We start from the raw sequence: 27,837 nt of genomic DNA on the forward strand, positions 1-27,837 counted from the left end.
CTGTCGTTGGGAACGCGTTTCAACCAGTCCGAAAATTCCGGTCGCGAGAGTTATCATTGAGTTTGCATTTCCCCATCTTCTTCTGCCATTTAGTCGTCTTCTACTTCATAACTTCCCGCCTTGCTCGCACACAGGGAATCAAAATACTTGCTACTGCAAGTGACGAGAGTACATTTCCGTTTCACATCCGTAATTTTCTTATTACGTTCCACTAACAGCAACATGTCATGTAGAACTACACGGACCATAACTGTGCCCATTACAGGAAAAGAAAAAACAGAACGGCGTGGAAAAGGACGTAAAAAAATATATTTTTGCATTGAAACGTAGGTCTTAAATTACTCAAACTCAATTTTAGACATACAGTGCAAAAAATCGCTATATTTTAGACTTTTTTAGGCCTAAAATGGAAAATGTGTAATTTTAGACTTTTTAAGACTTTTTAAGACCCCGCGGACACCCTGATTTCATTACTTAGAGAACTGTCACTTTTTTTTTAAACCCTTGCTCTCAGGAAGCGTGGCATTACACAGGGTGAGATTGCCTGAGAGTGCCTAATTGTGCTACAGAAGGGGTTCTCACAGTTCAATGTCTCTCCCGCTCACTCCCACAAAGGTATGAATGCCAGCATCTCCCCTGAAGCAGCACATAATCTCATTCACATTCAGGTAACAGACATCTTCAGTGTGAACACAAGAAGTGGCACCCTCTCAAGCAGAAACTGAGGGGAGGAGAGGGGAGGAGAGGAGAGGAGAGGAGAGGAGAGGAGAGGAGAGGAGAGGGAAAGGGCTTACTGGCGAGACAGGCATGGTCCCCTCCACCACAGGCTGGCAGGCCTCGGCAACAGCCTTGACATGGCCGAAGCCGACGGCGGTGAGCAGGAGTTTGGCGATCTTGAGGGCGTTGAGGTAGGCGCCCCGCCGCGTCTCCATGTCAGCGTTTGGCAGGAAGTTGTTGCGTGTGAGCATGCTGAGCACCAGCGGCAGGCCGCCACTCTTCAGGAAGTTGTACTGGAAGTCGCTGGCCTCCTCACCCAGCGTGTGACTGGCCGGCATTAGCAAGGCGTAGACCACCTGCAGGAGAGAGGGGGGGACGACGACAGGGGTAGGGAGTTAGAGCGAGACTGCTGTTGTGAAGACAAACCTACAAATCAAGGAAGTGGACAAATCAGACTCGTCTAGCCAGGGCAGTTCATCAGCCGAATGCATAGCAAGTGACAAAGCAGTCGAGTTGTACAGTTTTGGGAGACATACGGGAAGTGCCACAAGTATTCCCATCCCCAGTGAGAAAGCTAATCAATTTATTTGTCCACCCTTGATAACAGCATGACAGGCAAAACGCTGTGGTCTGTGTCACAGAGACAGCCACAGACCGTATCTGAATCTGAATCAGAGTGGTCCAGGCAAAGCCGTGTGAGAACTAGAGATAACTGATGAGTGCTGTTGATATGTGGACAAGACGGGTACCTCTATCAAGTAGAGCACTTGAGAAGGTGACGGGCCAAAGAAGCGGGAGTCGAGGGTGGGACTAAGGCTGTTCTCTCCCAGTTTGGCATGATCCAGGCAGATTGCTCGCAGGTTTTCCATTGTAGAGTTATCTGAGGACATAACAAGAACCTGATTCAATAACTCGACACAATGAAAATCACTGCAGAGACAGTATTGTAATCTCTAGCTTAATGGCTGTCTGTAATGAGTCATTCAAAAATGATGCAAAGATTTCCTTAATTTTCATTCTCTTTCCCGTTCCACTCCATTCCGTATCTCCCTATTATTCCATCTCTTCCACTGTCTCTCTCTTTATACATATTTTCTCTCTCAGTACCCCGATTACACATTATATGGGCATTTCGCCTTAAGTATGTGTATGTGTGTGTGTCAAGTTTGTGTGCAGCAGGGCATCGTTTCATTATTGTCTGTGGCGTGTGCGTGTGCGTGTGTGTGTGTGTGTGTGTGTGTGTCTCTCTGAAGTCTGTGTGCAGCAGGGTATTGTTTCATACTTGTCTGTCTGTCTTTCTGTTTGTGGTGTGTGTTGGTGTGTGTGTGTGTGTGTGTGTGTGTGTGTGTGTGTGTGTGTGTGTGTGTGTGTGTGCAGCAAGGCCACGGCAGGCTGGCGTGCGGGTGGGGGGTGGGCAGGCACCTGGGGGCATGAGCTTCATGAGGACGCGGGCGCCGTCACGCAGGAGAGGCATGTTGAGGTTGCAGCCCAGATCGGCCACCTGCCACAGGAACGAGATGTAGCGCAGGTGCAGCGACATGATCTACGACAAGAGGAGAGAGACAGGTCAGAAACATTACCACTTCATCAAGTTCAAATTAATAGTACAAATAAATAAAATCACCACAAAGAGAGATAAGACTGAGAACAGTCTGAGAAGATTTTGGTTGTGTGGCGTAAACAAAGGGTGATGGGAGGGGGGAGGGGGGGTGTACATGGGAGACAGAGTTAAAAAGCAAGAGCACTAGAGACGCAAAGAAAACATCGCAACTGTGAAAGAGCAAAACAGACACGCGCAGCTCGACGTGTCACGCCCAGCACACTACAGTAACAGTCATCATCACACCCAGTGCTGTCCTTCTGCTCGGGAGCTGCAGCGCGTTCTCAGGCTCCCTGGCACACACAGGCCCTGCTCAGCGATGCTGCACTGTGGAGCCATAGTTCTCCAGCCCAAAGCACTCAGTGGTGGGCATGTGATGGCACTAAAAATGAAATATACGCGGAGAGGAAACACAACCATGTGTCCGCTTCGGCTGGGCTGGTCTGTGAGGACAGCAGCTGCTAACAGCTTCACTGTCAAGCGCCAGAGAGGACGACAAGAACGGAAGAAAGACAGGAAGTGTGTGTGTGTGTGTGTCTGTGTGTGATGGCTCAGGAAGAGGGTGTGTCCAAATTATCCTCACCACTCCAGGCAGGCAGCTCTCCACCTCGGGGTTGGGCCCTTCGCTGTAGTGGTTGCCGTGGTTACCGGGCGAGCCGGTGGAGGAGTCGGAGGAGCTGTCGGGGCTGGAGGGCATATTGGCGCTGACCTGCGTGAGCTTGGCCGTGATCAGCTGCCGAGGGGAGAAAGAGGCAGGAAATATTCAGACGAATGCTACTTGACCATGCAATAGAGCATAATATGGAGGAACAAGGAGGGCAAACCTCACATACGTATTGTCAATCAAGTGCAAGTTAAATGACGCATATAATGAAAAGTGCAAACATATGAACAATTTAAAATCAAGTCATACAGGATAAATATAGCATGAAGTCAGTTCACTGGACAAAAAAAATCACTGAGATGGCACAGTGTTGGACCAAACATTCCCAGCCCAAAACAAAGCATGACCCATCGACAGAAGAGGAGAAAGGAGGGCACATAAGGAGGCACATTTAGCCATTTCTCACCGTTTTATCCTTGAGGTTGAGCTGGCCAATCAACTTGCGGTCGTCGTTGGGGTCCACCATCTCTCCGCCAATGTAGAGCTCGATTTTGGTGTGCGTGCTGTTGGCCTTGATGCGGGTGAGTATGCTGCGGCGCACCGAGCCGATGGTGTCGTTGGTGTGCGACCAGATGTCCAGGTCGTCCACCTGCCGGCCTTGGTTGGGGAACCGCACGATCAGTGTGATGTGCTTGCCCCGGAATGCTCTGAGAGAGACAGGAGACAGCCACAGCGAAGGCTTCAGTAAGATTACGTACACGTATACCCACACAAGTACACGTACATAAAAACATTTTTGTTGTTGAATTATTTACTGGCCCCTACTGCTTTCCTACGTGTGCAGCTGACAGTCGCTCAGTAGGGGGGGTTCTCCCTTTCATTGCAATAATAAAGAACCAGTACTGGGAATGGGAGAGTGGCAGAGTTGCTGAAGCACAAGTTGTTCCTTTAAGTGGACGAATAAGTACTGTTTTGGGGTACTAGCGAAAGGAGGGTTTATTCTCAGGCCTGATCAGAGTAGGGGTAGATGGGTTAGCTTGGCTCCACAACCACGGAAAAGGGGTTGTTGTGTACGTTTTAAGCCAGCTAAATCCCCTGTAGCAACACCGGGAGAATTGACTCATGCCCCATCATATTTTTACAAATCACAAGGGGCTACCGGGAGTTGTAAGCACAAGCGAGTATGTTATGAAGTTACAAATTGTGTGTGTGTGTGTGTGTGTGTGTGTGTGTGTAAATGTATATGCATGAGTGCTTAGGAAATGGTTGATATGTGTGAGGAGGAAAGTTGTTTGTAGTATCTGTTTGTGGGGTACATGTATATGGGCCCAACGCAGTCATACAGATGTGGTCATACAGATGTGGTCATGTGTGTGTGTGTGTGTGTGTGTGTGTGTGACCTATGTACCTGGACATGGGCAGGATGGTGCGTTCCTCGTGGTAGTCACTGTCACACTCGGTGATGTACTCCCTCAGGACGGTCAGCACCCTGACCATGCGGATAGCCTCCTGTCGGGCACAGTTGATGCTGTCCTTGTCCCCGTCCAACACGCACAGGGTGTCATACGATGCCTTCAGTCGGTCAAAACACGACTGGATGAAATCCTCATGGATCTCAACCTCCAAGGAAACACAGAGGGGGAAATGTTTATAGACCCTTTCATCTTGTGTAGGCTTCAAATGTTCCTAAACAAGGCTGCTCCTGGCATCCTTTTTAGGTCACGACCAAATAAGCAAATATGTTACCTGATTGACTTGCAATTTTGGTCCGAGGTTTGTGTAGATCTCCTTGAGCAAATCTATTGCACGGCTGCCGATGTCATCACTTCCTTGAATCACAACCTGGCCGGAGAAAAATAAAGGATAAGCGGAGGAGTTAAAACAAAACTAGAAAATGCATTTCCTGAAGGAAATACCAGTGCATGAAATGCAAAAGTTAAGAAAGGAAGAAGAAAAGAAAGAAGATTGAAAGAAGGAAAGAAGAGTGGAAGATGGAAAGAAGAGTGGAAGAAGGAAAGAAGAAAAGAAAGAAGAGTGAAGAAAGGAAAGAAGGAAAGAATAGTTGAAGAAGGAAAGAAGAAAAGAAAGAAGCGTGAAAGAAGGAAAGAAGAAAGGAAAGAAGAGTGAAAGAAGAAAGGAGAGTGGAAGAAGGAAAGAAGAGTGAACAAGAGTGGCTCTGGATAAAGAGAAAAAGAGAGTGAAAATATTGAAAAAAGGAGAAAAAATGGAGTGAAGGAGAGATTGAGTGTGAGAGAAAGTAGACTGAGAGGGATAGAGAGAAAGATGGAGAGATGGAGAGAAAAAAAAGTAGAGAATGGAAGGTGTCTTAATGTTCCTAGTTACAGTTAAATTGAGAGGGACAGAGAAGAGGTTCCTTTGATTTGGCGCAGGTGTCAGTGAAGCACAGGTGCAAGCCAGTTTAAAGACCCTATTATGATGTCATAATGGCCCAATGTAAGTCAATGGGAACATTTTGATTCGTTTTTATTTAATATCTTAAAAAGTATAAAGTTTAGAAAAGTGAAAAATACATAGCATAAGTGTCCTTTACAAGACCTACGCGACAAAGTTTGAATGAAGTTTCTACGTTAAGCGGTTCGGGCTGAATTAATCGCATAAAAAGGTAACAAGAAGAAGAAGAAGAAGAAGAAGCCTAGGAATAACAATACAGGGCATTTCATGCACTGTAATAAAACAAAAGCGGGGGATGCTGAAGGCTACCACGTGTTGTGTTGGAATCTCAGACAGTGTTGATATTTGAGCTGTGACTCAGCACGAGAGAGCGAGACCGTGTCCCGACAGACTAAACTTAGCATAGCCCGGTAGACTGATCAGCACTTGCAGTCTGCTGCTGGGCAACCAGGCCATGAGGTAGATTCTATGGAAACAGAGGGAAGACGCTGGTCCAACAGGGCAGGCCTGCTTCTGTGCGGACCGAAAATAAAAATCAGGAGCTGACCAGATTAGCTCATTTAGAAAAGAAAGGTAGGCTTAGTTTTAGGAATGAAAAGCTGCATTCATGTATGAGAAACAACATAAAATTCACCTCTAATGTTGGGCCCAAATCTATTGTATTCTCTTCTCTTCTACTAATGACGTCAAAGCCGCATAATCGCCTACAGGCGTGCTATTAGAATTTGCATGAAGCTGGAATGGCCTACACCATCTCAGCCATACTCTGCCTCTTGCCACTCCATTACATAAAGTGCGATTGATCATACCCGTCTGCATGCTGAGTGCCGGGTGAAGACAACGCAAGAGGTGTGTCACTGCAGTTTAATGGGCTTCTGTTCGAACACGTTTTCTAATTAAACGATAACTGGCTCGCACATTATAATGATGAAAAAAAATGATGTACGGACTCTACTCTCAAAATCTATCAGCCATGTGTGTGTATTTGTCCTTTTAAATAGCAGCACACACACTGACATCCCCATCAATCTGTGACAAAGGGGAGAGGAGTTTGAGGGAACCACATGCAATGAGTCATAAATGCACCAACCGAATGCCAAGCTCCCCGTCAATGGACCCACAGTTCGAAGTTAGGCTAAATGAGAGGCTACCATTGACTTAATATCATTGCAGAATGCATATTGGAAATATGATTATCAAAGTTCAACACCCACACTAAAAACATATTAAACAAGATCGCAGGCATCCCCTTGATTTTCTGACACTTGGCTGCCATTTGAGCTTAGCGCACACACACACACACACACACACACACACACACACACACACACACACACACACACACACACACACACACACACGGCCATTTTAAGAAGTATATGAGGGCAAAGGCATTATCTGAAACATCTAAGAATTTAACCTGAGAAGTGAACTTCAAAGACAGCAAGGTCGTATGACTTCAACCTGTTTATTTTGCGATAATCTCAAAACTGTTTGGGGCCCTTTTGTTCGATCCATTTTCCGAATGCTTGATAGAATTTACAAACGATCCAAGAAAGCATGGCTATCCTGTAGTCAGTATCAACAAGTAGCTCAGTAGAAAGCCCATCGGTTAACATTAATGGTTAGAGTATCAGCTAGCTCAAGCACTCAAGTGTTTACATGAAGATCTACAGGGGTTTGTTTGCTTAAACTACATTAATGTAACATATAAATATTGATTGATGTTGATGGACACTAATGGTAGCCTAGATATCATTCAATCATACACATTATTACATGCTACATGTAGCCTTCAGCCAACTGAAACAGACAAATCACATACTGCCACCATACTGCATTGGTGGTATAATATTAAATGCTGTGGCCTTCATTAAAGGTAAACAAAACCAGGGTGGGTGAGTCACATGATGGAGCTATTTAGGTTTTGAGATCATTCCTTTAAAACTAGGGGCTCTTACAGTGTGACAACTTGCCCTGTTCTCCAATATAAAATTAAATGCCGGGCACATCATAGGCCCCCACCACACATTGTTCATGCATTGCCCTCTACAGTCAACCTTGTTTTAGCTTTCCTGCCCGGCTTGTAGAATTCTCATTAACATGTGCTTCTGGTTCCGAGCTCTTAAACGGTCATCATCGTCACAGCAGAGATTGCAAAACATATTGCTAAAGATAATCTTCTCAGAACACCCCAAACACAGGGGTAGAATTAGTGTATTGTGTACACAGTCAAGCTTCATCTACTCTGAAGCCAACAGATGTGTATGTGATACCCTCTAACGGTGGTATAAATGATCACTGGCCTCAGTTTTTTTTACGATTCAAAAGGTAACGATACAATTATAAAATGATTCTCGATGCACCACAATACGGCTTATCCCTTTGAGTGCTTGTATTTATGAATAAAAGCATAGATTTGAACTTGCATAACCCCAGGTAGCAAAAGGACAGTGGACCAGTCTTATTAGATCAAACTTGATTATCCATTCATATCCAACTGTACATAACTGTACCTGGCTAGCATAACAGGACCCAATTAATTGTACACATGGAGTATGAAGAGTTAACAAGCAGGTACTGGCAGCACTGATATTTATGGCGGTTGTGGTGAAAACATTTGTTTACATGTCCCCGACTTGGCTAGCATCCCACGATCGTAAGGCACTTGTAACGTTCCTAAGTGTGCAGGCTACTGCCAGTGCAGTTTGTACATTAACCTCTCATCCATCATTACAACTGCATAACGCAGTGAAATGGGTTTGAATGAGTTGTTTAAATTCCTTATGCAGGCATGCATATTTAAATACATTGTTTAAAAAATAGGTAGTTTATTTCATTTTCCTGCATCGATTCAGACTCTTTCAGCATCAACATCAGCATCGCGACGCATCGATGATTTTTCCCAGCCCAACCAGTTCTTATGTAATAAAAACATTGTACACGCCATGCTTAAGACAATGTAGGTCACTAAGAAGCAGCCGTGCTTTAAGTGGGTCAGGGCCCCTTTCTCTCCCATACTGTGAATGTATTGGTATTTATGGCCTGAGAAGTCAACCGCTCACCATGGCTACATGACTGTAAGATCAGGAATTACCCTCATCTGTTTGACAAAAGGTCGAACTACTCAGGCAATGCAGACACAAGTATAAGTATGTTAGCCTGTGACAACCTGATCACTTAATGTGGCCTACACTGCTTCTTTCACTTTCACTTTACTAATGGTGCTGTTATCGAGGGCCATGTTTGTTCATGGATACACAGCGCTATCTGTGGCTTCTTTTGAACACAACTGGGTCAACAGCCACATGCCACACCTTTGACATAACTGAATTAAACGAAAGTTGTGGTGCAACAAGAAAAGCCATCCTGTCCGCTCGACTGGGTTCTGAAGCAAACTGGGAAAGACATGGCTATGGTGTATTTTGCAGTGTGCCCATTTATTATAAGCATAATTTATTAACCCCCTACAAAATAATGGCTATTTAAAAAAAAATAAAAAAAAATGTGCTTGTATTTATGGATGGATGGATGGATGATCCACAAAGCGGTGGAAGTGTCCCACATCTTATTTCATTGCATGCAAGATGGATACATGGATGGTTGTCCGTCACAGTGCGTGTGTGCGTATTTATGTAAAAAAAAAGAAAAAGAAGTGCTTGTATTTACAGATGGATGTTGGGTGACAAACAGCACAAAGCGGAAGTAATGTCATACATCTTATGTAATTGCATGTGTGTGCACATGTGTATATTTATGTATGCATGTTCTAATTAAAGCTACGGGAATGTTCTGAATTGAAGTATGATCTGATGGCCCTAATGTGGGCACCTAACTCACCCTCCAGAGGTAGTCCAGGCCGATCAGCTCCAGGTCGTCCATCATGTAGGCGCGGCGCTTGGCCACCAGCTTGCCCTCGCGGCAGTTGACGGCCTTGAAGAAGCGCTCGAAGCACTTCATGCCGTTCTCGGTGAGCAGCGAGGGGTCCAGCTGCAGCACGTTGTTCTCGAAGAAGTCCTTGTTGATGTCTGGGTCCAGGTCAGGCTCGTCACCCATCAGCTTGGAGTACCACTTGAAGCAGGCCTCGCGGTCGCACAGGAACACAGCGTTCTCTGCCAGGCACTTCCAGATCTGCTTGGCCTGAGGGGCGCACAGCCACAGCTGGCCATCTTTTAGCAGGAACCTGAGGGGGGGGTTCAGACAGGTGAGTGGACACATGAACAGACAGCGGGACAACCAGATCGACAGACACGTAGATAAAAATACACGGAAAACAGACAGGTAGATAAACAGGGAGACAGAGAGAGAGGAAGGCAGATAAAGAGACAGGCAGGAGAGCTGGTAAATTGTAGGCAAAGGAATGGGGCAAGGATATAAACATGAAGATGTAAAGGCATAGTAACGACGCAGAAAGACATGAGAGTTTGCAGCCAGACAAACAGAAACGGACACAAAATCTAAATCCACTCAAACACAGAATCTCACATGGAAACCTCTTCACCACATTCAAAAGGAAATAAACACTAATATGGCCGCTGTGTTGAAGCACCACAGCATAAAGGACATGAAGGGTGGGTTATGGTCACAGTCACTGTGTGGATGTCCTGGTCAAAGTGCTGGTACCTCAAGAAGTTGAGCCTCTCCTGGACCTCCTGCACATGGCTGTATCGGCTTCCTGGCCTCACCGTCTGCGGGTCAAAGTCGGCGTGTTCGGCTGCAAAGCATCACAACAACAAAACTGGTCAGTTTCACCAGCGCACACTCATGTAGTTTAGAGCTTGGTTTAACTTGACATGGTTTGAAAACACTGAGAACTGACATAAAAAAAAAACCTAAATGGTTCAGATATCTTTTTGTATACATACAAACAATAATTTGCCCCGTGTCTATAGTACGTGATCGAACATTTGCATGAATACATTTACATTTCAAAGTGCGTATTTATATGAATCTAATTTGTTATTATTACAGACCCACTGGAATAATAATAATACAAAAATATTAACTTTGAAAAATTGATGGTCATTTTGACATCACTAGGGCATTAGTTTATGGTTGATATCTGAGGTAGTGTCCTTAACGAGACTACGAAGACAATCCAAGTCCGCAAAAAAAGACTGGTGGAAGATGAAGTTAACACATGCTAAATAACGAAACCACCCTCTCTGTCTCAGGGGAGCTGAGAATGCAAACGAGCCCTAAGCCCACCTTTGGAGAACTGCCTCATGCTCTCCATGTAGGCAGACAGGTTCTCTGCCACCAGGGTGACCAGCGCGTGGTTGTGCTGCAGCTGGTTGATCAGGTCATGCCGATAGAACACGTGAGGACTCCTCTGGGTTTGACTGGAGGGAGGGGGAGAGAGAGACAGAGAAAAAGAATTATGAGTGGTTATGAAAGAGAAAAACATAGCATTATGTGTATATATGAAAGAGGAAAAACTGTGTGTGGCGTGTGTGTGTGTGTGGGTGTGTGTGGGTGTGTGTGTACGAAGAATGGCTGAGAGCGGGCAGCGTCGGAGCCTTTGGAGTGAAATTATTTTGGCCTCATGCTGTTCCTGCAACTTTGAACTGTCAAGTTGGGGGAGGGGGGTATGGAGCGATTTCTGATTTGAAAAAGGGTTCTCATTAGTGCTTGAGATGACAAGTGTGCCATTCAAGTATGTGCAGCTCTCCGTGGGCGTGTGAATGTGTAAGTGCATGTGCGTGCATCTGTGTGTGCATCTGTGTGTGTGCGTGTGTGTGTGTGTGTGTTCGAGTATTTGGGGTTTAACAGCACAGTACGGACAGAACGACAGAACTTGACATTAAAGGCCTGGCCCCACAGTAGAGCATCCAGGCAGTCTCTTCTGAGCTCAAAGTGACGTGTAATGACCTGCTGTGGAAACTCTGTTGTAATGGGCAACAGAGGAAGGCCTGACTTTATATCCGAATGAAATTACTATTAAAATCACTGTGGTGTTAGTATCGGAAAAGTGAGTAAACGCAAACCCCAAAGGCCCTGACAGTGTTGTCTGACACGTTACAGTGATCGGGGACAACAGTAGCTGCTGAGAACAGGATATGAAAGACAAGCTGGCTGAAGCATATACTTTTTCTTTCCTTTTATGGCGGGAGGGGGAGGGGGAGCAAAGAAATAAAAAAAGCGACAGAACTGGGATGGAATCTGAAAGCATAATTCGGCTAGATTCAGGATCAGAGAGGTGGCGGAGGCCTCCAGATTAGTGCTGCACTTACCCTTCTAAGTTCTTTTGTATGTTAATAGGTATTTTCTTTCTGAAAAACAACAGGCATGTGTGCTATGTTTTTGTTGGGGCTGTGTTATAGTGTTGATACAGCTCAAACATACATGCTTAGTGTTCAAATTTGAGTGGCACTAAAAAGATAAGGACTTAAAGAAGTCAGAAACTCATTATGCCATTAGTTTTTCAGTTCCTTCCCACCAACAAAGTGGAGCAAATGGGACGTTTGTTAGGAAATTATTTAATTAGGAATGCAAACATGCATCACAACAAATGAACAAATAAATAAATAAGCATGCTAAAGCTACATACCAAGATGCAAAAGAATATAAATTATCAGCATTCAAGGAGAACTCCGATATTTTTTTAACCTGGGCCCTATTTTACCATCTAATTTTTGGTCAAGTTTTACTAGGAACAAAAAGGATCGAAATCGGTTCAGTATTGAGTTAAAACAATAAAACCAGCATCCGCAAAACCGTTATACGATGTAATCCTATGAGACAAATATCAGTGTCAAAGTCAATTGCTTGTTTTGGCCAATGACCGGCTCATAATGTTATTATTAGTGTCTGACAACATGGAAAGGTTTACCCTTAACAACAGTAGAAAATGACTCTTTTCTTCCGGTCCCGTCGAACTAATGATTGTTTTCAGACACTTATAATAACCGTATGACCGATTTCGATAGTTTTTGTCCTTATATATAATTTGGACCCAAAAATATAGAAAATAGGGTCCATGTAAAAAAAAATACCGGAACTCTCCTTAAAATCCAGCCTGAAAGCATGTATCTAACCAACTACTGCAAAGAGTTTGCATCTTTACCGCTACACTTTGTAAATGTTCATTTTAGTGGCAGGCACATTCTACGGGGACAGGCACATTGTAAGGAAAAGTTTCACTATACCTCAGGTTCTGAGGGGCTTCTCCGAACAGGCTACATATCTCGCGGATCTGCTTCAGGGCGGGTATCACCCACTTATCGTTGGTGCGCAACTCTTCAATGAAGCGGTCGATCCATTGGATCTTCTGGGTGTCGCGGTCCTGCAAACACACAGTTCGGGGCAGGTGTAAAAGCGAGACTCAAAGACTGTGAAACAAATGCTGTCCGTCTGTGCCAGTGTTCAGATACCGATCACTGCTGTTATACCACCAACCAAATTGTTCAGGTAATATGCTGTGTAGTTCCAGAGAGCTCCTTGATTCAAGACCTCAATGATGTACTCTAGCATTATAAATATCCATTATTACAGCAATAACAGAAAGAAATATACAGCATTTTGTAGGACTTCCTTTTTCGTGGGAAAAAGAGGTTCTTGGGTCGGGTGGGTTCTGCTATTTGAGACATGATTCCTCCTAGCTGTGGCGAATGTCTGGTTGGGTTGGGTTGGGTTATTTTACCTGAGAGCAGCTGTAGTCCAGGATCTTGATGTGGGCACTTAGGGCCTGGTCCATGATGTCCACGGGCACGTCATCGCTGTGCGCCAGGTTCCACAGTAGGTTCAGCACCTTGTGGGCCATCACGCCATCCTTGTCGTCCTCCGCCAGCCTGCGGATGAGTTCCAGAAGCTTCTCCCGCTGCTTTTTGCTTGCATTGGTCCAGCTCGCCTGAGGGGCAAAAAACACACTCTATTAGCTGACTCACTGATCAAAGGCAATTCATTTTTAAAAATTTATTTATTTATTTATTATTATTATTATTATTTTTATATATATATATATTCCAATTTCAAGACTAACCTTCAGAAGAAAGGCTGCTAAATATCAGATCATTCATCTGAGACTGGAATGGTTTGTTAGCACTCTCTCGCGAATGCTAGTGAGCACTCCTGTGGCTGCACCTGTTCTGCACACTCACCTTGAAACAGTCAAAGAGATGATCCAGCTGCTCGGGAGAGAAGTCCCATGCCAGCTTTGCTAGGAGATCATGGACATTTTTCACAATAGCCTCGTGCTTTCCGGCCTGTGGTGCACCACAAAAAAAAAATGACAACACAGCCCCCTTCCTCACCACATTTACACTTTAAAACACTGCACACAATGTTCAGTGAGGTTAGACAAGGTTGTGATCTTCAATAACAGTTGACAAGGCAACAAGGTTCAGGAGACTTGGAGACCAACCACAGACTGGAGCTTGAGGAGTTAGATCCAATGGAGGGTTTGTGGTTGTGATCAGCTTACCTGAGCGGCCCAGATGTTGTCCAGGTCCTGCAGGGTGAGGGCCTTCTCCTTGATGACGAAGCGCAGGATCTTCTCCAGTTTCTCCACGTACTGGGGCTGGTGCAGGCTGTCCCGCAGCACGATGGACAGGATGTTGTTCTGCTGAATCCACTCCTGCAACAACAACAGCAACACACACACGCACACACACACACACACACAGTCACACACACACACAAAGTGAGTGAGTGAGAGACGGAGAGGAGAGAAGAGGAGAAAATAAGAGGGGCCGGGGAATAGCGAGCCAGAGAGAGCTATGTTAAGAGCTATGATTATTGTTGATAATGACGGACAGAGTTGCTAAGAGCCGAAAAAAAACAAAAATCAGAGGTTTGAACATGGCGTCCTGTGTGATGCTCACCGCCATGCGTTCAGCGGTCAGCCACTCCTCCTCCTCTGGGTTGCCATGCCGATGAGTGTAGTAGGACACGCTGGAGATCACCTTGTTTACTTCATTTAGTGCATTCATTTTGCCATTAAAAGAAGATATTTGCAATAACCTGAGGGAGCAAAAATGACACATTTCAGGTTAGACATGCGTTTTACCACTCGGATCTTTACAATTAAAGTCATTGTGAACCTCGGTTCGATTTTATTTCACATCTTACCTAAGAATCATTTTTAACCTAAAAATTTCTAAATTCTTCACGGTCTCCTCCTGGCCCGGTACCCGTGACGCCAGGTTCTTGAGTGACTTGATGATCATGGACAGGGCGTCGTTTTTGGCTTCGTTCTTGGCCTCCTTCTTCAGCTCCTCGTCTGTGAGGTTTTCTAGAAACTGGGGGACCATTTCTATGATGGGGAGGAAGTACTTCTTCACCGTGTGCAAAGTGAGGAATTCATAGCACTGCCCGAAAGGCCTGCAGAAGAGAAGCACACACAAAGGCAAACACCAGTTAGGTAACATCGTGTTAACTTGCTTTATCTGATTTATAGTGTGTGTATGTACAGGTCATAACGGACAGTGAAAACAATGACAAGATTAAGACAAAAGACCATTTTGATTTGGACCCATGTGAGAGTGCTAGAGAAGGTGTGTGTGTGTATGTGTGTGTGTGTGTATGTGTGTGTGTGTGTATGTGTGTGTGTGTGTATGTGTGTCACAATCAAAGGCCTTACTTGATGAGTGCAGCGATGATCTGCACATTCAGAGCCTGGCCGCTCATGAAGCGATCATGCAGAATCTGGAACCCGTTTAATGTGCCAAATTTGTTTATTAAATCCACTAGCCAGCCCTGCAGAAGAGACGGGAGAAATACACACTCAGGGTCACCACGACGTTCCACTGAAGAAGAAAAACAAACAAAAAAACAACACACTCCCTTTCTCCTTTCTCTCTCTGGCTCCCTCTCTCTTTCGCCTGGCTAAGAGATAGTCAGTCTATCTCTCTCTCTCCCTCTCCATCTCCTATCCAAAGAGAGAGAGACTCCCACACATGGCTGTGTCAGAGACAGTAGAGGTGGGCAGACTTGGCCTTTCTAAATGAGAACTTCATTCCATTAAGAGTGAAGGAAGCGTTCGCTTTCCCCCTAAGGCTCAACGCGTCTGACCCCTTCCCACACTGCATTTGGCGCGCCGTCTTTCTGTGTCATGGCTGAAAAGAAAAGCAGCGGATTTGCTTCATTCAGAGGAACGCTGCTCGGTCTTCATGGACCTGCATCTCTGCGATTCACAGAGTGGATTTTAATACCCGATGACTCACATCCTGAAATGTCGGTTTATAATAAGTTGCTTGACGGACTTGCTTTACGATACTGATGCTAATGGTTTCTTGTAGCAACAAAATCTGATTTATTTATTTTTTTGCTGCCACGTTTCTATGGAAATGGCTAAACAAATTTGGGAGGATATTGCAGCTTGAGGCCCAAGATAGCATATCCATTGCAGGTCCACAAAATACCAACAATGGGGCTGAGAGCAAGTCTAGGTCTCCTCACAAAGAGACCACCACACCCAAAGTGGTTCTAAACATCTTGACAATCATCCATCACCCACCTGTCTCCTGTCCGAAACAGAGACACCTGGAGGCATTTGCTTGCTATGTCACCAATGGTCAATGAACCCTATGAAAATGTTTACCCTGGTCTCACATGCAATTAACCCACCCCATAGGTCAGTCATACACTCCTCATAGACACATATCACACCCTGCTATAGGAGGAGAACATGCCACAAGAACATTTAGAAAAGGCACACTTCCTGTTAGTGTTGGTTCTGAACCTCTATACGTTCCTGAACCATGAAGGGGACTACTAGGGAAATCAGAACTCAAACACCTGACACTGATCCCTGCTCTTAAGACTGGAGACGATTGGACTAGGTGGAGATTAAAGCATCAGTGAGCTGGACACTTCTGTACGGTGACGCCAGCCTGAGGCAACGCACCTTGGGAGAGCGAGGGTCGGGTGGGCGAGCGAAGAGCTCGTCCTCGGCAAGCTGCACTCCGGCGGGCACCGTCTCGGAGGGCCGCGTGCCGTTGTAGATGTGGAACTTGCAGTGCGGGTTGGTGGCCATGGCCAGCAGCTCAAGGAGGGGGAACCAGTCCTGAGAGAGCTTTGCCACGCACAGCTCCACCAGACGATGGGTGTTGTTGATGATGCACCTCTGTGGGGAGGGGAAAAAGAGAGGGAGAAAGAGAGAAAGATACAGATTTAGAGATAATATGAGTGAAATGGCACTCTAGACAGAGTGGCAGCAAATAGAGTAACAGCAAACATGACAGAATTAGAGGCAGACATGTTAACAGAAAGGGGAAGAGATTGCATGAGAAAACAAAGAGACAAATCCTGACAGATAGATACGAGGGGACAAACTGAGGGGAGGGGAGTAGAGGAGACGGCGAGAAAGAGGGAGAGAAAGCGTGAGATTAAGAGATATTGACAGAGAAAGAGAGAGAGAGAGAAAGAGAGAGAGAGAGGGAGATGGACAGACACAGGGTAGCTGTCGGGGAGTCTGAACCAGGCCGAGACGGCCACAGCCACAACCTCCTCCTCCCCCTCACCATCCACCACCGGGCAGCCACGGGGTTATTGTTCCGTCACCCCATTGCATTGCTCCATCCCAGCCGCTTCGCCCACACAAACCCTCTTTGATCAGCGCCACACGGCCCACAGAAACAAGGCCGGAGCATTGATTCAGACCCTCAGCTGCCCAATAAAGGCAGCGATTTATGTGAGCAGAGATCGGTTTAGTAATGCTCAACACTGGACTTGACTTTAAAAAACAGAATTACGTATAACAACCTCTAATGGCTTGGCTGCCTTTTCAATGCGCCCAAAATGCATCGCTATAGTCTCTTCTTGACACTCAAACACTCACGTGGATCTCAAACTTCCATCCACTGACGGCCTCATCTGTCAGTATCTTGGTGAAGGAGATAGTCAAGCCGTCTCGGAAAAACCTCTGGCACGCTTCGCACTTGACATCAAGTCCTGACGAGGAAGGGAAACAACAAGCCGATAATGAGAAATCACAAAAACAGACAACAAACAGCAGACAAGCCTTTTAAGATGCAGACATTTTAGGGAGCCTTCAGATCATTCGGAAGGAGACACTAAGGCAGGGGTTGGTCGTTATCAGGCTGGCCGAATTAGCGCAGCACAACGAGGCTTAAGGAAGTTTGCACAGTGGCTGAACTCATTAGGCCTTTGTTAATGGCTAATTTGGAGAACATTTTGTAGAGCTAGTTCCAGAAAAAAATGCCTATTTGCTGCTGAAAGGCTGCAAGACAGGGGAGAAGAAGAAACAACCAACCTATTATCTAATGTATATTTTAATGGAATTCCAATGGTATGTAGCGACGGAGTCATCAAAACAAGCATCAGTGAAACAGACTGAAGCAGGATGAACATCATTACCTTTTTTACTAAGATCTATAGCAGCTTCAAGAAGAACTTCTAATTCACCCTTTGGCAGAACTGGAACAACCCAGCGGGGTCTGCAGGAAAAAAAAAGAAATACAGATTTATGCAATTAATGTGCAGACAGACACACGTGTGCGAACGCACAGGAACACACACACATGCACACGCACACACACAGGGAGGGAGAGTGGTGGTGCAATCTCCATAAATTGTAAGGTACATGGCAAAACAAGACAACATTCTGGGCATGCTCACAGAGGGCATGAACGAGTCACAGCCTAAATTAACGTGTGTCAAAAAAAACGAAGCTCCGCACTCCAGCATAGATACAGAGAGAGGAATGTTGGAGGCGGGGCTGAAGCCACTCAAGTGAGTGGGTGGGGAAAGGGGTGTGGTTTACATACCTGTTGATCATGTCATCCAGCTTGGCCAAGTCAGTGTGGGGGAAAGCTGGCTCCTCCTCCTCCAGCTGGGGAGGGCAGTCCCCCTGGCCCTGCTCATCGGGAGGGCTCACTGGAGAGTTCTCATTGGAGGAGTTAGGAGAGGACGTCTGCTCAGCACACACACAAACAGACAGGTGCGCAGACACACACACACACACACAAACACACACACACACACACACACGAGAGAGAGAGAGAGAGAAAGGTATTCAGACAACACACTGGTGATTCGGCTGACAGGCAAACAGGAAGTGGAGACATCCAGCAGTGGAGCCTGCAGAGTAACTCCTGCCTGGCCATGGATGGAATCCATCTCAGCCAATGTCGCGGCACCAGAGCACATACCACTGGTCATTAATGCCAAACGCCTGCCTGGTTTTAACTGTGGTTTAAACTCAAGCGAGTTTATGACCCATATCAACATCTTGGAGGGGGCCATATTTGAACACGGGACACATAGTAAATTCAGTACCGTAACTACATTTTCAAAAATTGCGGTTGAAATTGCGGTGATTTTGTGTTCAAACAATCGCAAATATCGAGGAATTCCATGACTGCATCTGTTGGTGAAATATTGCCGTATTGCCGTTGCAATTTCTCGAAATTTCGATTTTGTGTTAAATAAAATCAATCTGAAATAACGCAGAAATTTTTATTTTGCTAAAATATTGCGGCAATAAGAAAACATTTGCAACCCCACAATCGCTGGCAATCCTTGAATATGCGTAAAAACGCAAGATCACAAAATCCTGGAGGAACATAAAGGAAAACCAGCGGTCTTCATACAGTGTTGCATAATGTAAAGAACATCTGTTTAAGTGATGGTTCTGTCAGCGACGGGGATAGCTCAGTATTTGGGGGGAATTTCTTCTTCCAGGCCAAGCATAACAAAGATGGCTTGGATTGCTGCTGATGCCATTTTGTAAGCCTGTTTTGAAAAAGGGACCCTATAATTGAAGAGGGGCAATCAGCAGCTTTCAAGACACTCACATTCACTAACTAGCATTTCCTCATACACCCTGAATTATTCATGAAACAATCAGTGAAGTGGTACTGGGAAACTTCAGACATTTCTGTGAAATCTATCTGAGCATGTCTGAGCATCACGTGTGTGTGTGTGTGTGTGTGTGTGTGTGTGTCTCTGTGTATGACTGTATGTACATAAGACACTGTGTGTGTGGATGTGTGTCCGACCCGAAGTGCCAGCCAGAAGAATGTGGCATTATGACCATCAGCTGTTCCGCTGTGTGGTGTGCGTACACCAGAGACAGTGGAAGTCGCCATGGCTCATTTCCTCTTCATGCTTAATGTGTCTTTATTCACACTCCGGGGCTGGGGATATGCGAGCTGACACACAAGGGTTGGGGCTGGTGTTTGTGTGTTTGTGTGTGTGTGTGTGAGAACGTGTGTGTGTGTGTGTGTGTGTGTGTGTGTTTGGGGGCGGGTGGGTGGTACACACCGTATTCTCACACCAACTTACTCCAACTCCAGTGGGCTAATTGAAGTATAATACGGTCTGACGCTGAGGTGCATTGGTGCGTATGAGTGCTTTGTGAGAGCATGTTCCCAGGTGTGTGTTTGTCAATAAAAGAGGCATAAACGTTATATATATGAGCATATATGCACACGTGGGTGTATTAGAAAACATGGAAATAGAGCATGTAAAAAGTACATATCTGTTGTGTTCGATAATTGTATGCCTACATGTTGACTACATAGGACTAGAATACACAAAGCGTGTGTTTTTGTGCGTGTGCCTGTGTGTGTGTGTATGTGTGTGTGTGTGTGTAGCATGGTGTGTGAAGATCCTCTCTGTGGCTTTCCTGGGGCGCATTTTGGAAATCGTGCGTCTCTGAGGGAGCCGGCAGTGGCGGCAAGTTGGGAATCGTGGGGGTGTTGAGCTGGAGCGCAGTGCGAGAGAAGGAAAAGAGAAAGAGAAAGGAGGAGGAGGAGGTTGGGGAGGGGTTCCAGCTCCTTCTGCTTGGCTGACCTACATAGGCAGCTTGCTTCTCACATTGCTGCGCCACTCATCCCTGACAAGCAGGAGCATCTCTCTCTCTCTCTCCCCCCTCCTGTTCATCGATTCCCACCCTCCCCTTCGCCTCACCGCTGGGTCGGGAGGAAGGCAGCTAGGCAGGAGTGAGGTGTGAGCGCTGTCCGCCTGCTGCAGTTCATCCCAGCAGCACAAGGCAGCTCCCCTTCGCAACATAATTCAATTACAACTCTCTCCTTCTTCCTCCCGCTCCTTCTTCCTCCTGCTCCCTCTTCCTCCCTCCCTCTTCCTTTCTTTCGCTCACCCTCCCTCACTCCCTTTCTCGCTGACTCACTCCCACACTCATGTTTTTTCCCTTTCCTCTGTTCTCTGCTTTAATGTTTCATTCAGTAAAATACTAGGACACGCAAGCAACCAGCAAAACTGCTCAGACTGAACAAGAGCCAAAGCAAGAGAGCGCATTATAAAATGCTGCTGAGAAACCCGGAAAAATACATAGAGATGTGCCGAATCTAGACTGCCTTGGAGTCAAAATGAAGTCTTTCTGACTTCACCACAGTCTTCTGGATCGTCTTATGATTCGGGGTCACGACAGTGACACTATTTAAAGGGTGAGAAGGAGGGATCTCCATGCAGCCATGGTGATATGTTGTCATGTGCGTCGTCCTATCAGCATGAGCAGCTGTCTACATGGCACGGCCATTAGACTGTAAATGTACAACCAATGACTCACTTTGAAAGTGAAACTGCACTTGGGTGTACAAGGGTTAAAACTGTGATTGCAAACGGATAAAAAAAAAAAAAAAAAAAAAAAACACACATTAAGAAATCGCAAGTGGGGGGAGGGAAGATGGCGCCGTAGAGTGAACAGCACTGTAAGCCAGCTCCAGTGGCATTTATCAGTTTATATACTTATATATCATGTCTGGACAGTAAAAGTACGGAATTATTTTGGGGGAGGTACTCTAACATGAGTCTAGATGATTATTTTCGGCCAAACCCAGAAAACATGAAAAAAAATACGAAGAAAGCGGGGAAGACTACTCCTGAGGAAACTGGTGTTAGCGGTGAATTAGCTGTTGCTAGCCCAGGGATGGAGCCAACTATTATTCAAGCTTTGGACAACATAACAGACAAACTCACTAAGGTGATCGACACCAAAGTCTCCACCGTCCTAGAGGCCATTAAAGAGCAGTCAACACAGTTGCAAGCAATTGCAGTACGCGTAGGAGAGGCTGAAAAACGAATTTCTGATGTCGAAGACACAGCTATAGCCTCAGAAGCTAGGATAGCATCCCTTGAAAATCAAGTGCGCGACATGTCTCAGCACATCGATGATCTCGACAACCGAGGTCGTAGATGCAATGTGCGTGTGGTTGGCATACCAGAAGGCTCAGAAGGAACAAATCCAGTCCAATTTTTAGAAAAGTGGATTCCAGAACACCTCCAAATGACTGTGAAAGACGGTCGTTTAAAGCTTGACAGGGCTCACAGATCATTGGCACCGAAACCCAGTCAGAACCAGCGTCCAAGACCATTTATACTGAAGTTTCACAACTTTCAAGACAAACAGCGAGTAATGGATGCGGCGCGGCGGCTCGGATCTCGAGATCAAGATGGGGCTACAGCCAGAGTACCTAAAGTCTCCTTCTTCAATGACTACTCGGCAGAAGTGGTTCGGCGACGCAAGGCATTTGATGAGACGAAGACCCGACTCAGGAAAATGAACGTGATCTATGCATTGCTCTATCCGGCTATTCTGAGGGTGACAGTGGATGGTAAGCAGAAGAGATTCGACTCTCCGAAAGATGCCGCTTTACTCGCAAAGTCATTAGAAGAAGGACGCAAAGGTTTACCAGACTGACATCTGGACTCAGACACTGCTTTGTGAAGATTCATGTGGTATGTGTATACCTCCTGTTTGAGTTTATCTATACATAGACTTTATATTTTATTGGCCGAGTATAGCCACTGTGAGTAGGCTGACGTGTTGTTTTTTTGATGATGGTGGTAAGGAATGAAGATTGGGTGGCAAGCTCTTTAGTCTTGCCGTGGGCGATGTTTAGAACTCCCTGCAGGTTAGGTAGCAGGGACAACCCTCTTGAAAATGTAAGTTTGTTTTGTTTATTTTTGTATAATAGTTCTTGTTCTCATTACTTTTTTTATTTTTCTTCTCTTGGCTCAGGGAATGCACATGGCATATTATGTGTTTTAGGATTCATGTTCTCAGCATGCTCTCTCTACATAATGGATAAAGTTGGGCTTTATGGCAAGTAATAAGTTACGTCTATGTACATGGAACATAAAGGGGGTTCATAGTCCTGTTAAAAGAAGTAAAGTACTACGTTTTTTGAAAAAAGGACATATTGATATTGCACTCCTGCAAGAAACGCACTTGAATGATGGAGAACATCTTAAATTACAGAAGGATGGTTTTAATCAGGTGTTTTTTTCCTCATTCACCTCAAGAAGTAGAGGAGTGGCTATATTAGTTAGAAGAAACTTGCAGTTTTCATTGCTGGACTGTATTAAAGATAAAAGTGGCCGATATGTTATTGTAAAGGGCATCTTGCAAGGAACAGTTATATCTATATTGAATGTGTACTACCCTCCTGCTCACCCCTCTGACTTTATAACTAAGGTATTCTTGGACTTTTCTGAGATTCAGTCAGATATTGCCATTGTAGGTGGAGATTTCAATTGCGTACTAAACCCACTTATTGATAAATTACCGTCTAAAGCTATGTCTCTTTCACCACAGGCTAAGGCACTCAGTTCTATTTGTGAGGACTTAGGATTTGTTGATGTTTGGAGAACAATTCACACTTCTGATAAAGCGTATACTTTTTTTTCGGCACCTCATGGTTCTCACAGTAGGATTGACTATTTTTTCTTGTCAGGTCTTGCGATGCACAGAGTTTTGTCTTGCTCTATTGGTAGTATCTTGATTTCTGATCATGCCAAGGTCATTTTGGATCTCTCCCTCAAGGGTGTAAATAGTGGAGTGAGGTTCTGGAGACTGAACACATCCATCTTAAGAGATCATACATTTGTTACTCATTTTACCACTGAATTTCAGTACTTTATTTCCATTAACACTAGGTCCACAGACAACCCGGCCTTACTATGGGAAACTGCTAAAGCATATGCTAGGGGGTTGATTATTTCCTTTTCAGCAAGTAAAAAAAGGCAAAAAAGAGAAAAGCAGAATCTGTTAATGGCTGAGCTTAAAACTAAAGAAAATGCTTATGTTGAGTCCCAATCTCCCACTATTTTGACAGAAATATCTGCAATTAGAACAACATTAGACAACCTTTTAACACAAGATGAGGAAGTCAAAGTCAGATTTATTAGACAAAAATTTTATGAGCATGGGGATAAACCTGGGAAATATCTAGCATACCTCACAAAAAAAAGAGCAGAGTCACAAACCATTGCAGCCATTTGTGATGCTCAGGGCAGCCGTATATATGATAATAGGCTTATAAATGACACCTTTAAGATATTTTATCAGGATCTCTACTGTTCTGAGCAGCCATGTGATGCGTCTGTTCTTATGGATGAGTTCTTTGACCAGCTAAACTTGCCCACTATACCATCAGAAGATAAACTTGCTCTAAATTCACCCATTTCTAGAGAGGAGGTGATTAATGCCATAGGAACTCTGCAGAATGGGAAGGCCGGTGGACCAGATGGGTTTAGCAGTGAATATTACAAAGAGTTTTCAAGCGTATTAGTAGACCCTTTAGTCAGCATGTTTAATGATGCTTTCTCAAATAAAGAGTTACCCCCGACCTTGAGAGAAGCAAATATCTCACTCATACTGAAAAAGGGGAAATGTCCAGAGTCCTGTGCCTCCTATAGGCCCATATCTCTTCTAAATGTGGACAGGAAGATCTTGGCAAAAATGTTGGCTATACGCCTTGAAGGTCTCCTGCCTAAAATTATAAAAGAGGATCAAACTGGTTTTATAAAGGGGCGAAACTCTTATAATAATGTTAGGCGTCTTCTCAATATCATTCAGGTCTTCCAGCGTAGACAAGTTGATGGTTTAGTGCTTTCTCTGGATGCAGAGAAGGCCTTCGACCGAGTTGAATGGTCATATTTATTTTACTGCTTGGATACATTTGATTTAGGGGATAATTTTATTAGATGGGTCAAGGTCTTGTACCATAATCCTCAAGCAGCCATTCTTGCGAATGGATTGAGGTCTGACGGTTTCCCTGTGCATAGAGGAACAAGGCAAGGCTGCCCATTGTCACCCCTTTTGTTTGCCATGGTTATTGAACCATTGGCAGAAGCCATAAGGACAATGCCCTCTATCCAGGGCTTGCAAATAGACAATGTACATCATAAGATAAGCCTTTATGCTGACGATGTCTTAATTTATATTTCAAGTCCAGAAACATCATTACCTGTGTTACTTGATGTTGTTGGTTTATTTAGCAAATTCTCTGGATATAAAATTAATTTGACAAAATCAGAGGCCATGCCGCTAGGGAGCCTAAGATCAATACCTACAACATTGCCCTTTTTCCCCTTTAAGTGGTCCCCAGGGGGCTTTATCTATCTAGGTATATTCATAACCCCTACATTTGAGCAAATGTATAAGTCTAACTTCGTTCCATTGTTTGAGAAGGTGAGACTAGATTTAGAACGTTGGAACTCTTTGCCAGTCTCCTGGCTAGGTCGTATAGCTCTTATTAAGATGAACATATTGCCTAGATTGCTTTATCCTATCCAAATGATCCCAGTTTTATTTTCAAATGGAGTCTTGAAAAAACTTAATGGTTGGCTTAGTGCATTTATATGGAGCAAACGTAGACCAAAGCTCAAGATGACTACCTTACAACTGCCAAGCTCTGAAGGTGGATTAGATTTACCAAATTTGAGAAAATACCAGCTTTGTGCCCATTTGCGATATATAAATGATTGGATCTTAAATGAGACAGCCTCTGTCTGGCTGGATGTGGAAACCTCCCTTTCAAAATACCCACTGAAGAACCTGCTGTTTGTTAAGAGTCTTAAAACTGTTAGGTTATGCTGTGACAATATTGTTACTCTCAACACAATTAAGGCTTGGAGACTAATGCGGAGACTTGAGGGAAGGTCAAAAATAACATCAGTTTTCACTCCTATTTTGAACAATCCCGATTTCCAACCAGGACTTCTGGATGCTGGCTTCAGACAGTGGCTGGACTGTGGCATTTATGTGTTGAAAGACCTTATTTCTGATAATATATTAATGTCATTTAACCAAATGGTTGAGAAATATAATATCCCCAGACAGAGCTTTTTTCGTTATTTACAGATAAGACATTATATATTGCACAGTACAACTCTAATTGATAACCCTGGTACATCTCATCTTGAGAACGTTTTGTTTGGAACACCTTGGAGATTGTCTATCAGTCTACTCTACGGAGCTATGCGTACTCTGTCAACTGTGGGTTTGCAAGAACTTAAAGAAAAGTGGGAGAGCGAACTTTCTGTTACCATCAATGACTTTGAGTGGGACGATATGTGGGTTTACGCTAAATCAATTTCAGTCTGTAATCGAGCCAAATCTATACAGTTGAAAATTTTACATAGAATGCATATATCCCCCAACCGCAGACATCATTTTAATCCAACTTTGTCGCCAATGTGTCTTAAATGTAAAACAGAGATTGGTACTCTAACCCATTGCCTTTGGTCATGCAGTAAACTGCAAAGATACTGGTCTAATGTTTTGACAGAAATTGAAAAGATACTTGGGCAAAAATTACAGATGGATCCATTGTCCCTTATTCTAGGTCTCCCTGCTAGATTTGTGGTGTTAAAAAACCAGAGGCTCTTCTGTATTCTTACATATGCAGCTAGGAAGAATATATTATTGCAGTGGATAAGTGATAGACAGCCAACTGTTAAGGGTTGGCATGCTGTTTTGTTTGATTTAGTACCTCTAGAATACCTGACATGTGTGATACATTCCAAATCCAAACAATTTTATAAAGTTTGGGAGCCTTATCTGAATTATTTAGACCCCAACGTCTCTGACATTATGGTAAGGGGATTTTCTGAAAGGTCGTAAGAGAGAGCACTTTGCTTAGTATCCTTTTTCTTTCTTTATTCATCATTTTTATAGTATTGAATGTGTGTAGCTGAGCCAATGTTGTTGTATATTTGTGTTGTGTTTTTGATGTGTGTGATTGTTTTAAGTATGGTTGTGTGCTGAAAAAAAAAAGGAAAACCAATAAACATATTTACAAAAAAAAAAAAAAAGAAATCGCAAGTGTCTGAGCCTCAGTTTTAATGCGAACGGGTAAGACAGCTGGATGTGTTGCAGTGATATTGCATGGCGGGCGGCCCCTGTTGAAACGGTTAGTGCTGAAACAGAGAAACTGGGTCTGCGGGGTGTTTTCCACCGCAGCGGGTGTGTGGTCTCTTACGAAGCTTCTGCTGCAGGTGGAGCGAGCGAGCGAGAGAACGAACAAACGAAGAAGAGTGCAGGAGGATGTCTGCGCTTTGCATCCTTGTGCACCGTAAGTGGGGGTGTGTTCATGTATACTCACTCATGACCGCATTGGGGCCTGTGTATGTTACTGTGTGCACAGCATGCATGCTAGTCTCTGCCTGCATTTATTGTATGTGTGTGGGTAGGTCATTAAGCTTGCATAGCATGTCAAAACCAGGAATATTATTAAGTTGAGAAGCAAGTAGTGCATTAATGGTGTGATAATAAGTAAATATTACTCAGATGTCAGATACAACACACAGACAAATCTATATGAACCTTAAATAATAGAAAAATAAGAAACAAATACACACTCATGAAATATAAATAAACAATTGTTTTTAGTGCTGTGTGTTTAAGGCCTTGTGTGTGTGTGTGTGTGTGTGTGTGTGTGTGTGTGTAAATATACAGCCGCGGAAAAAATTAAGAGACCACTTCAAAATGATCAGTTTCTCTGGTTTTACTTTTTATTGGTATGTGTTAAAGTAAAATGTACATTTTAGTTTTATTCTATAACCTACTGGCAACATTCCTACCAAATTTCAAATAAAAATATTGTCATTTAGATCATTTATTTGCAGAAAAATGACAATTGGTCAAAATAGCAAAAAAGATGCAGTGTCTTCAGATCTCGAATAATGCAAAGAAAACAAGCTCATATTCATTTTCTAAACTACACAATACTAATGCTTACACTTAGGAAGAGTTCAGAAATCAATATTTGGTGGAATAACCTTGATTTAAAATCACAACTTTCATGTGTCTTGGCATGCTCTCCACCAGTCTTTCACATTGCCGTTGGGTGACTTTATGCTACTCCTGGCGCAAGAATTCAAGCAGCTCGGCTTCTTTTCATGGCTTGTGACCATCCATCTTCCTCTTGCTCACATTTCAGAGGTTTTTTATGGGATTCAGGTCTCGAAATTGGGCTGGCCATGACAGGGTCCTGATCTGGTGGTACTCCATCCACACCTTTACTGGCCTGGCTGTGTGGCATGGAGCATTGCCCTGCTGGAAAAAACACTTCTCAGAGTTGGGGAACATTGTCAGAGCAAAAGGAAGCAAGTTTTTCTTCCGGGACAACGTTGTACTTTGCCTGGCTGAGGTTTGTAAAAGACCATAAGGATTGAAAAAGCGGACTGGAGGTTCTTCTAAGTTCATCTTCTCTGATGAGTCCGATTTCACAGTAGGTACAAGACTCTCTGGCTTGTAGGCCTCTCCAGGTCTCCGTCTAACCATCAGACGACC

At 44.3% G+C, this 27,837-nt stretch overlaps 1 protein-coding gene across 5 annotated transcripts in view; it reads right to left on the minus strand.

Moving 5' to 3' along the window:
• The window catches only part of usp9 (ubiquitin specific peptidase 9), a 56,613-nt gene that overhangs the window by 20,345 nt on the left and 8,431 nt on the right, over window positions 1-27,837 (minus strand). For all 5 annotated transcript variants that reach the window (XM_080839228.1, XM_080839227.1, XM_080839225.1 and 2 more), the window contains exons 3-23: window positions 18,062-18,207; window positions 17,652-17,731; window positions 17,113-17,225; window positions 16,180-16,398; window positions 14,914-15,029; window positions 14,403-14,654; window positions 14,156-14,294; window positions 13,756-13,908; window positions 13,433-13,537; window positions 12,976-13,182; window positions 12,482-12,618; window positions 10,542-10,675; window positions 9,957-10,047; window positions 9,174-9,516; window positions 4,668-4,763; window positions 4,330-4,541; window positions 3,388-3,628; window positions 2,901-3,050; window positions 2,140-2,260; window positions 1,467-1,597; window positions 795-1,073 (exon numbers count right to left, since the gene is read on the minus strand). In XM_080839228.1, the coding sequence (XP_080695354.1) occupies window positions 795-1,073; window positions 1,467-1,597; window positions 2,140-2,260; window positions 2,901-3,050; window positions 3,388-3,628; window positions 4,330-4,541; window positions 4,668-4,763; window positions 9,174-9,516; window positions 9,957-10,047; window positions 10,542-10,675; window positions 12,482-12,618; window positions 12,976-13,182; window positions 13,433-13,537; window positions 13,756-13,908; window positions 14,156-14,294; window positions 14,403-14,654; window positions 14,914-15,029; window positions 16,180-16,398; window positions 17,113-17,225; window positions 17,652-17,731; window positions 18,062-18,207 (3,465 nt within the window). The remainder of the gene's footprint in view (window positions 1-794; window positions 1,074-1,466; window positions 1,598-2,139; window positions 2,261-2,900; window positions 3,051-3,387; window positions 3,629-4,329; window positions 4,542-4,667; window positions 4,764-9,173; window positions 9,517-9,956; window positions 10,048-10,541; window positions 10,676-12,481; window positions 12,619-12,975; window positions 13,183-13,432; window positions 13,538-13,755; window positions 13,909-14,155; window positions 14,295-14,402; window positions 14,655-14,913; window positions 15,030-16,179; window positions 16,399-17,112; window positions 17,226-17,651; window positions 17,732-18,061; window positions 18,208-27,837) is intronic.

Source organism: Sprattus sprattus, assembly GCF_963457725.1.
Source record: "Sprattus sprattus genome assembly, chromosome: 5".
Classification (NCBI taxonomy): domain Eukaryota; kingdom Metazoa; phylum Chordata; class Actinopteri; order Clupeiformes; family Clupeidae; genus Sprattus; species Sprattus sprattus.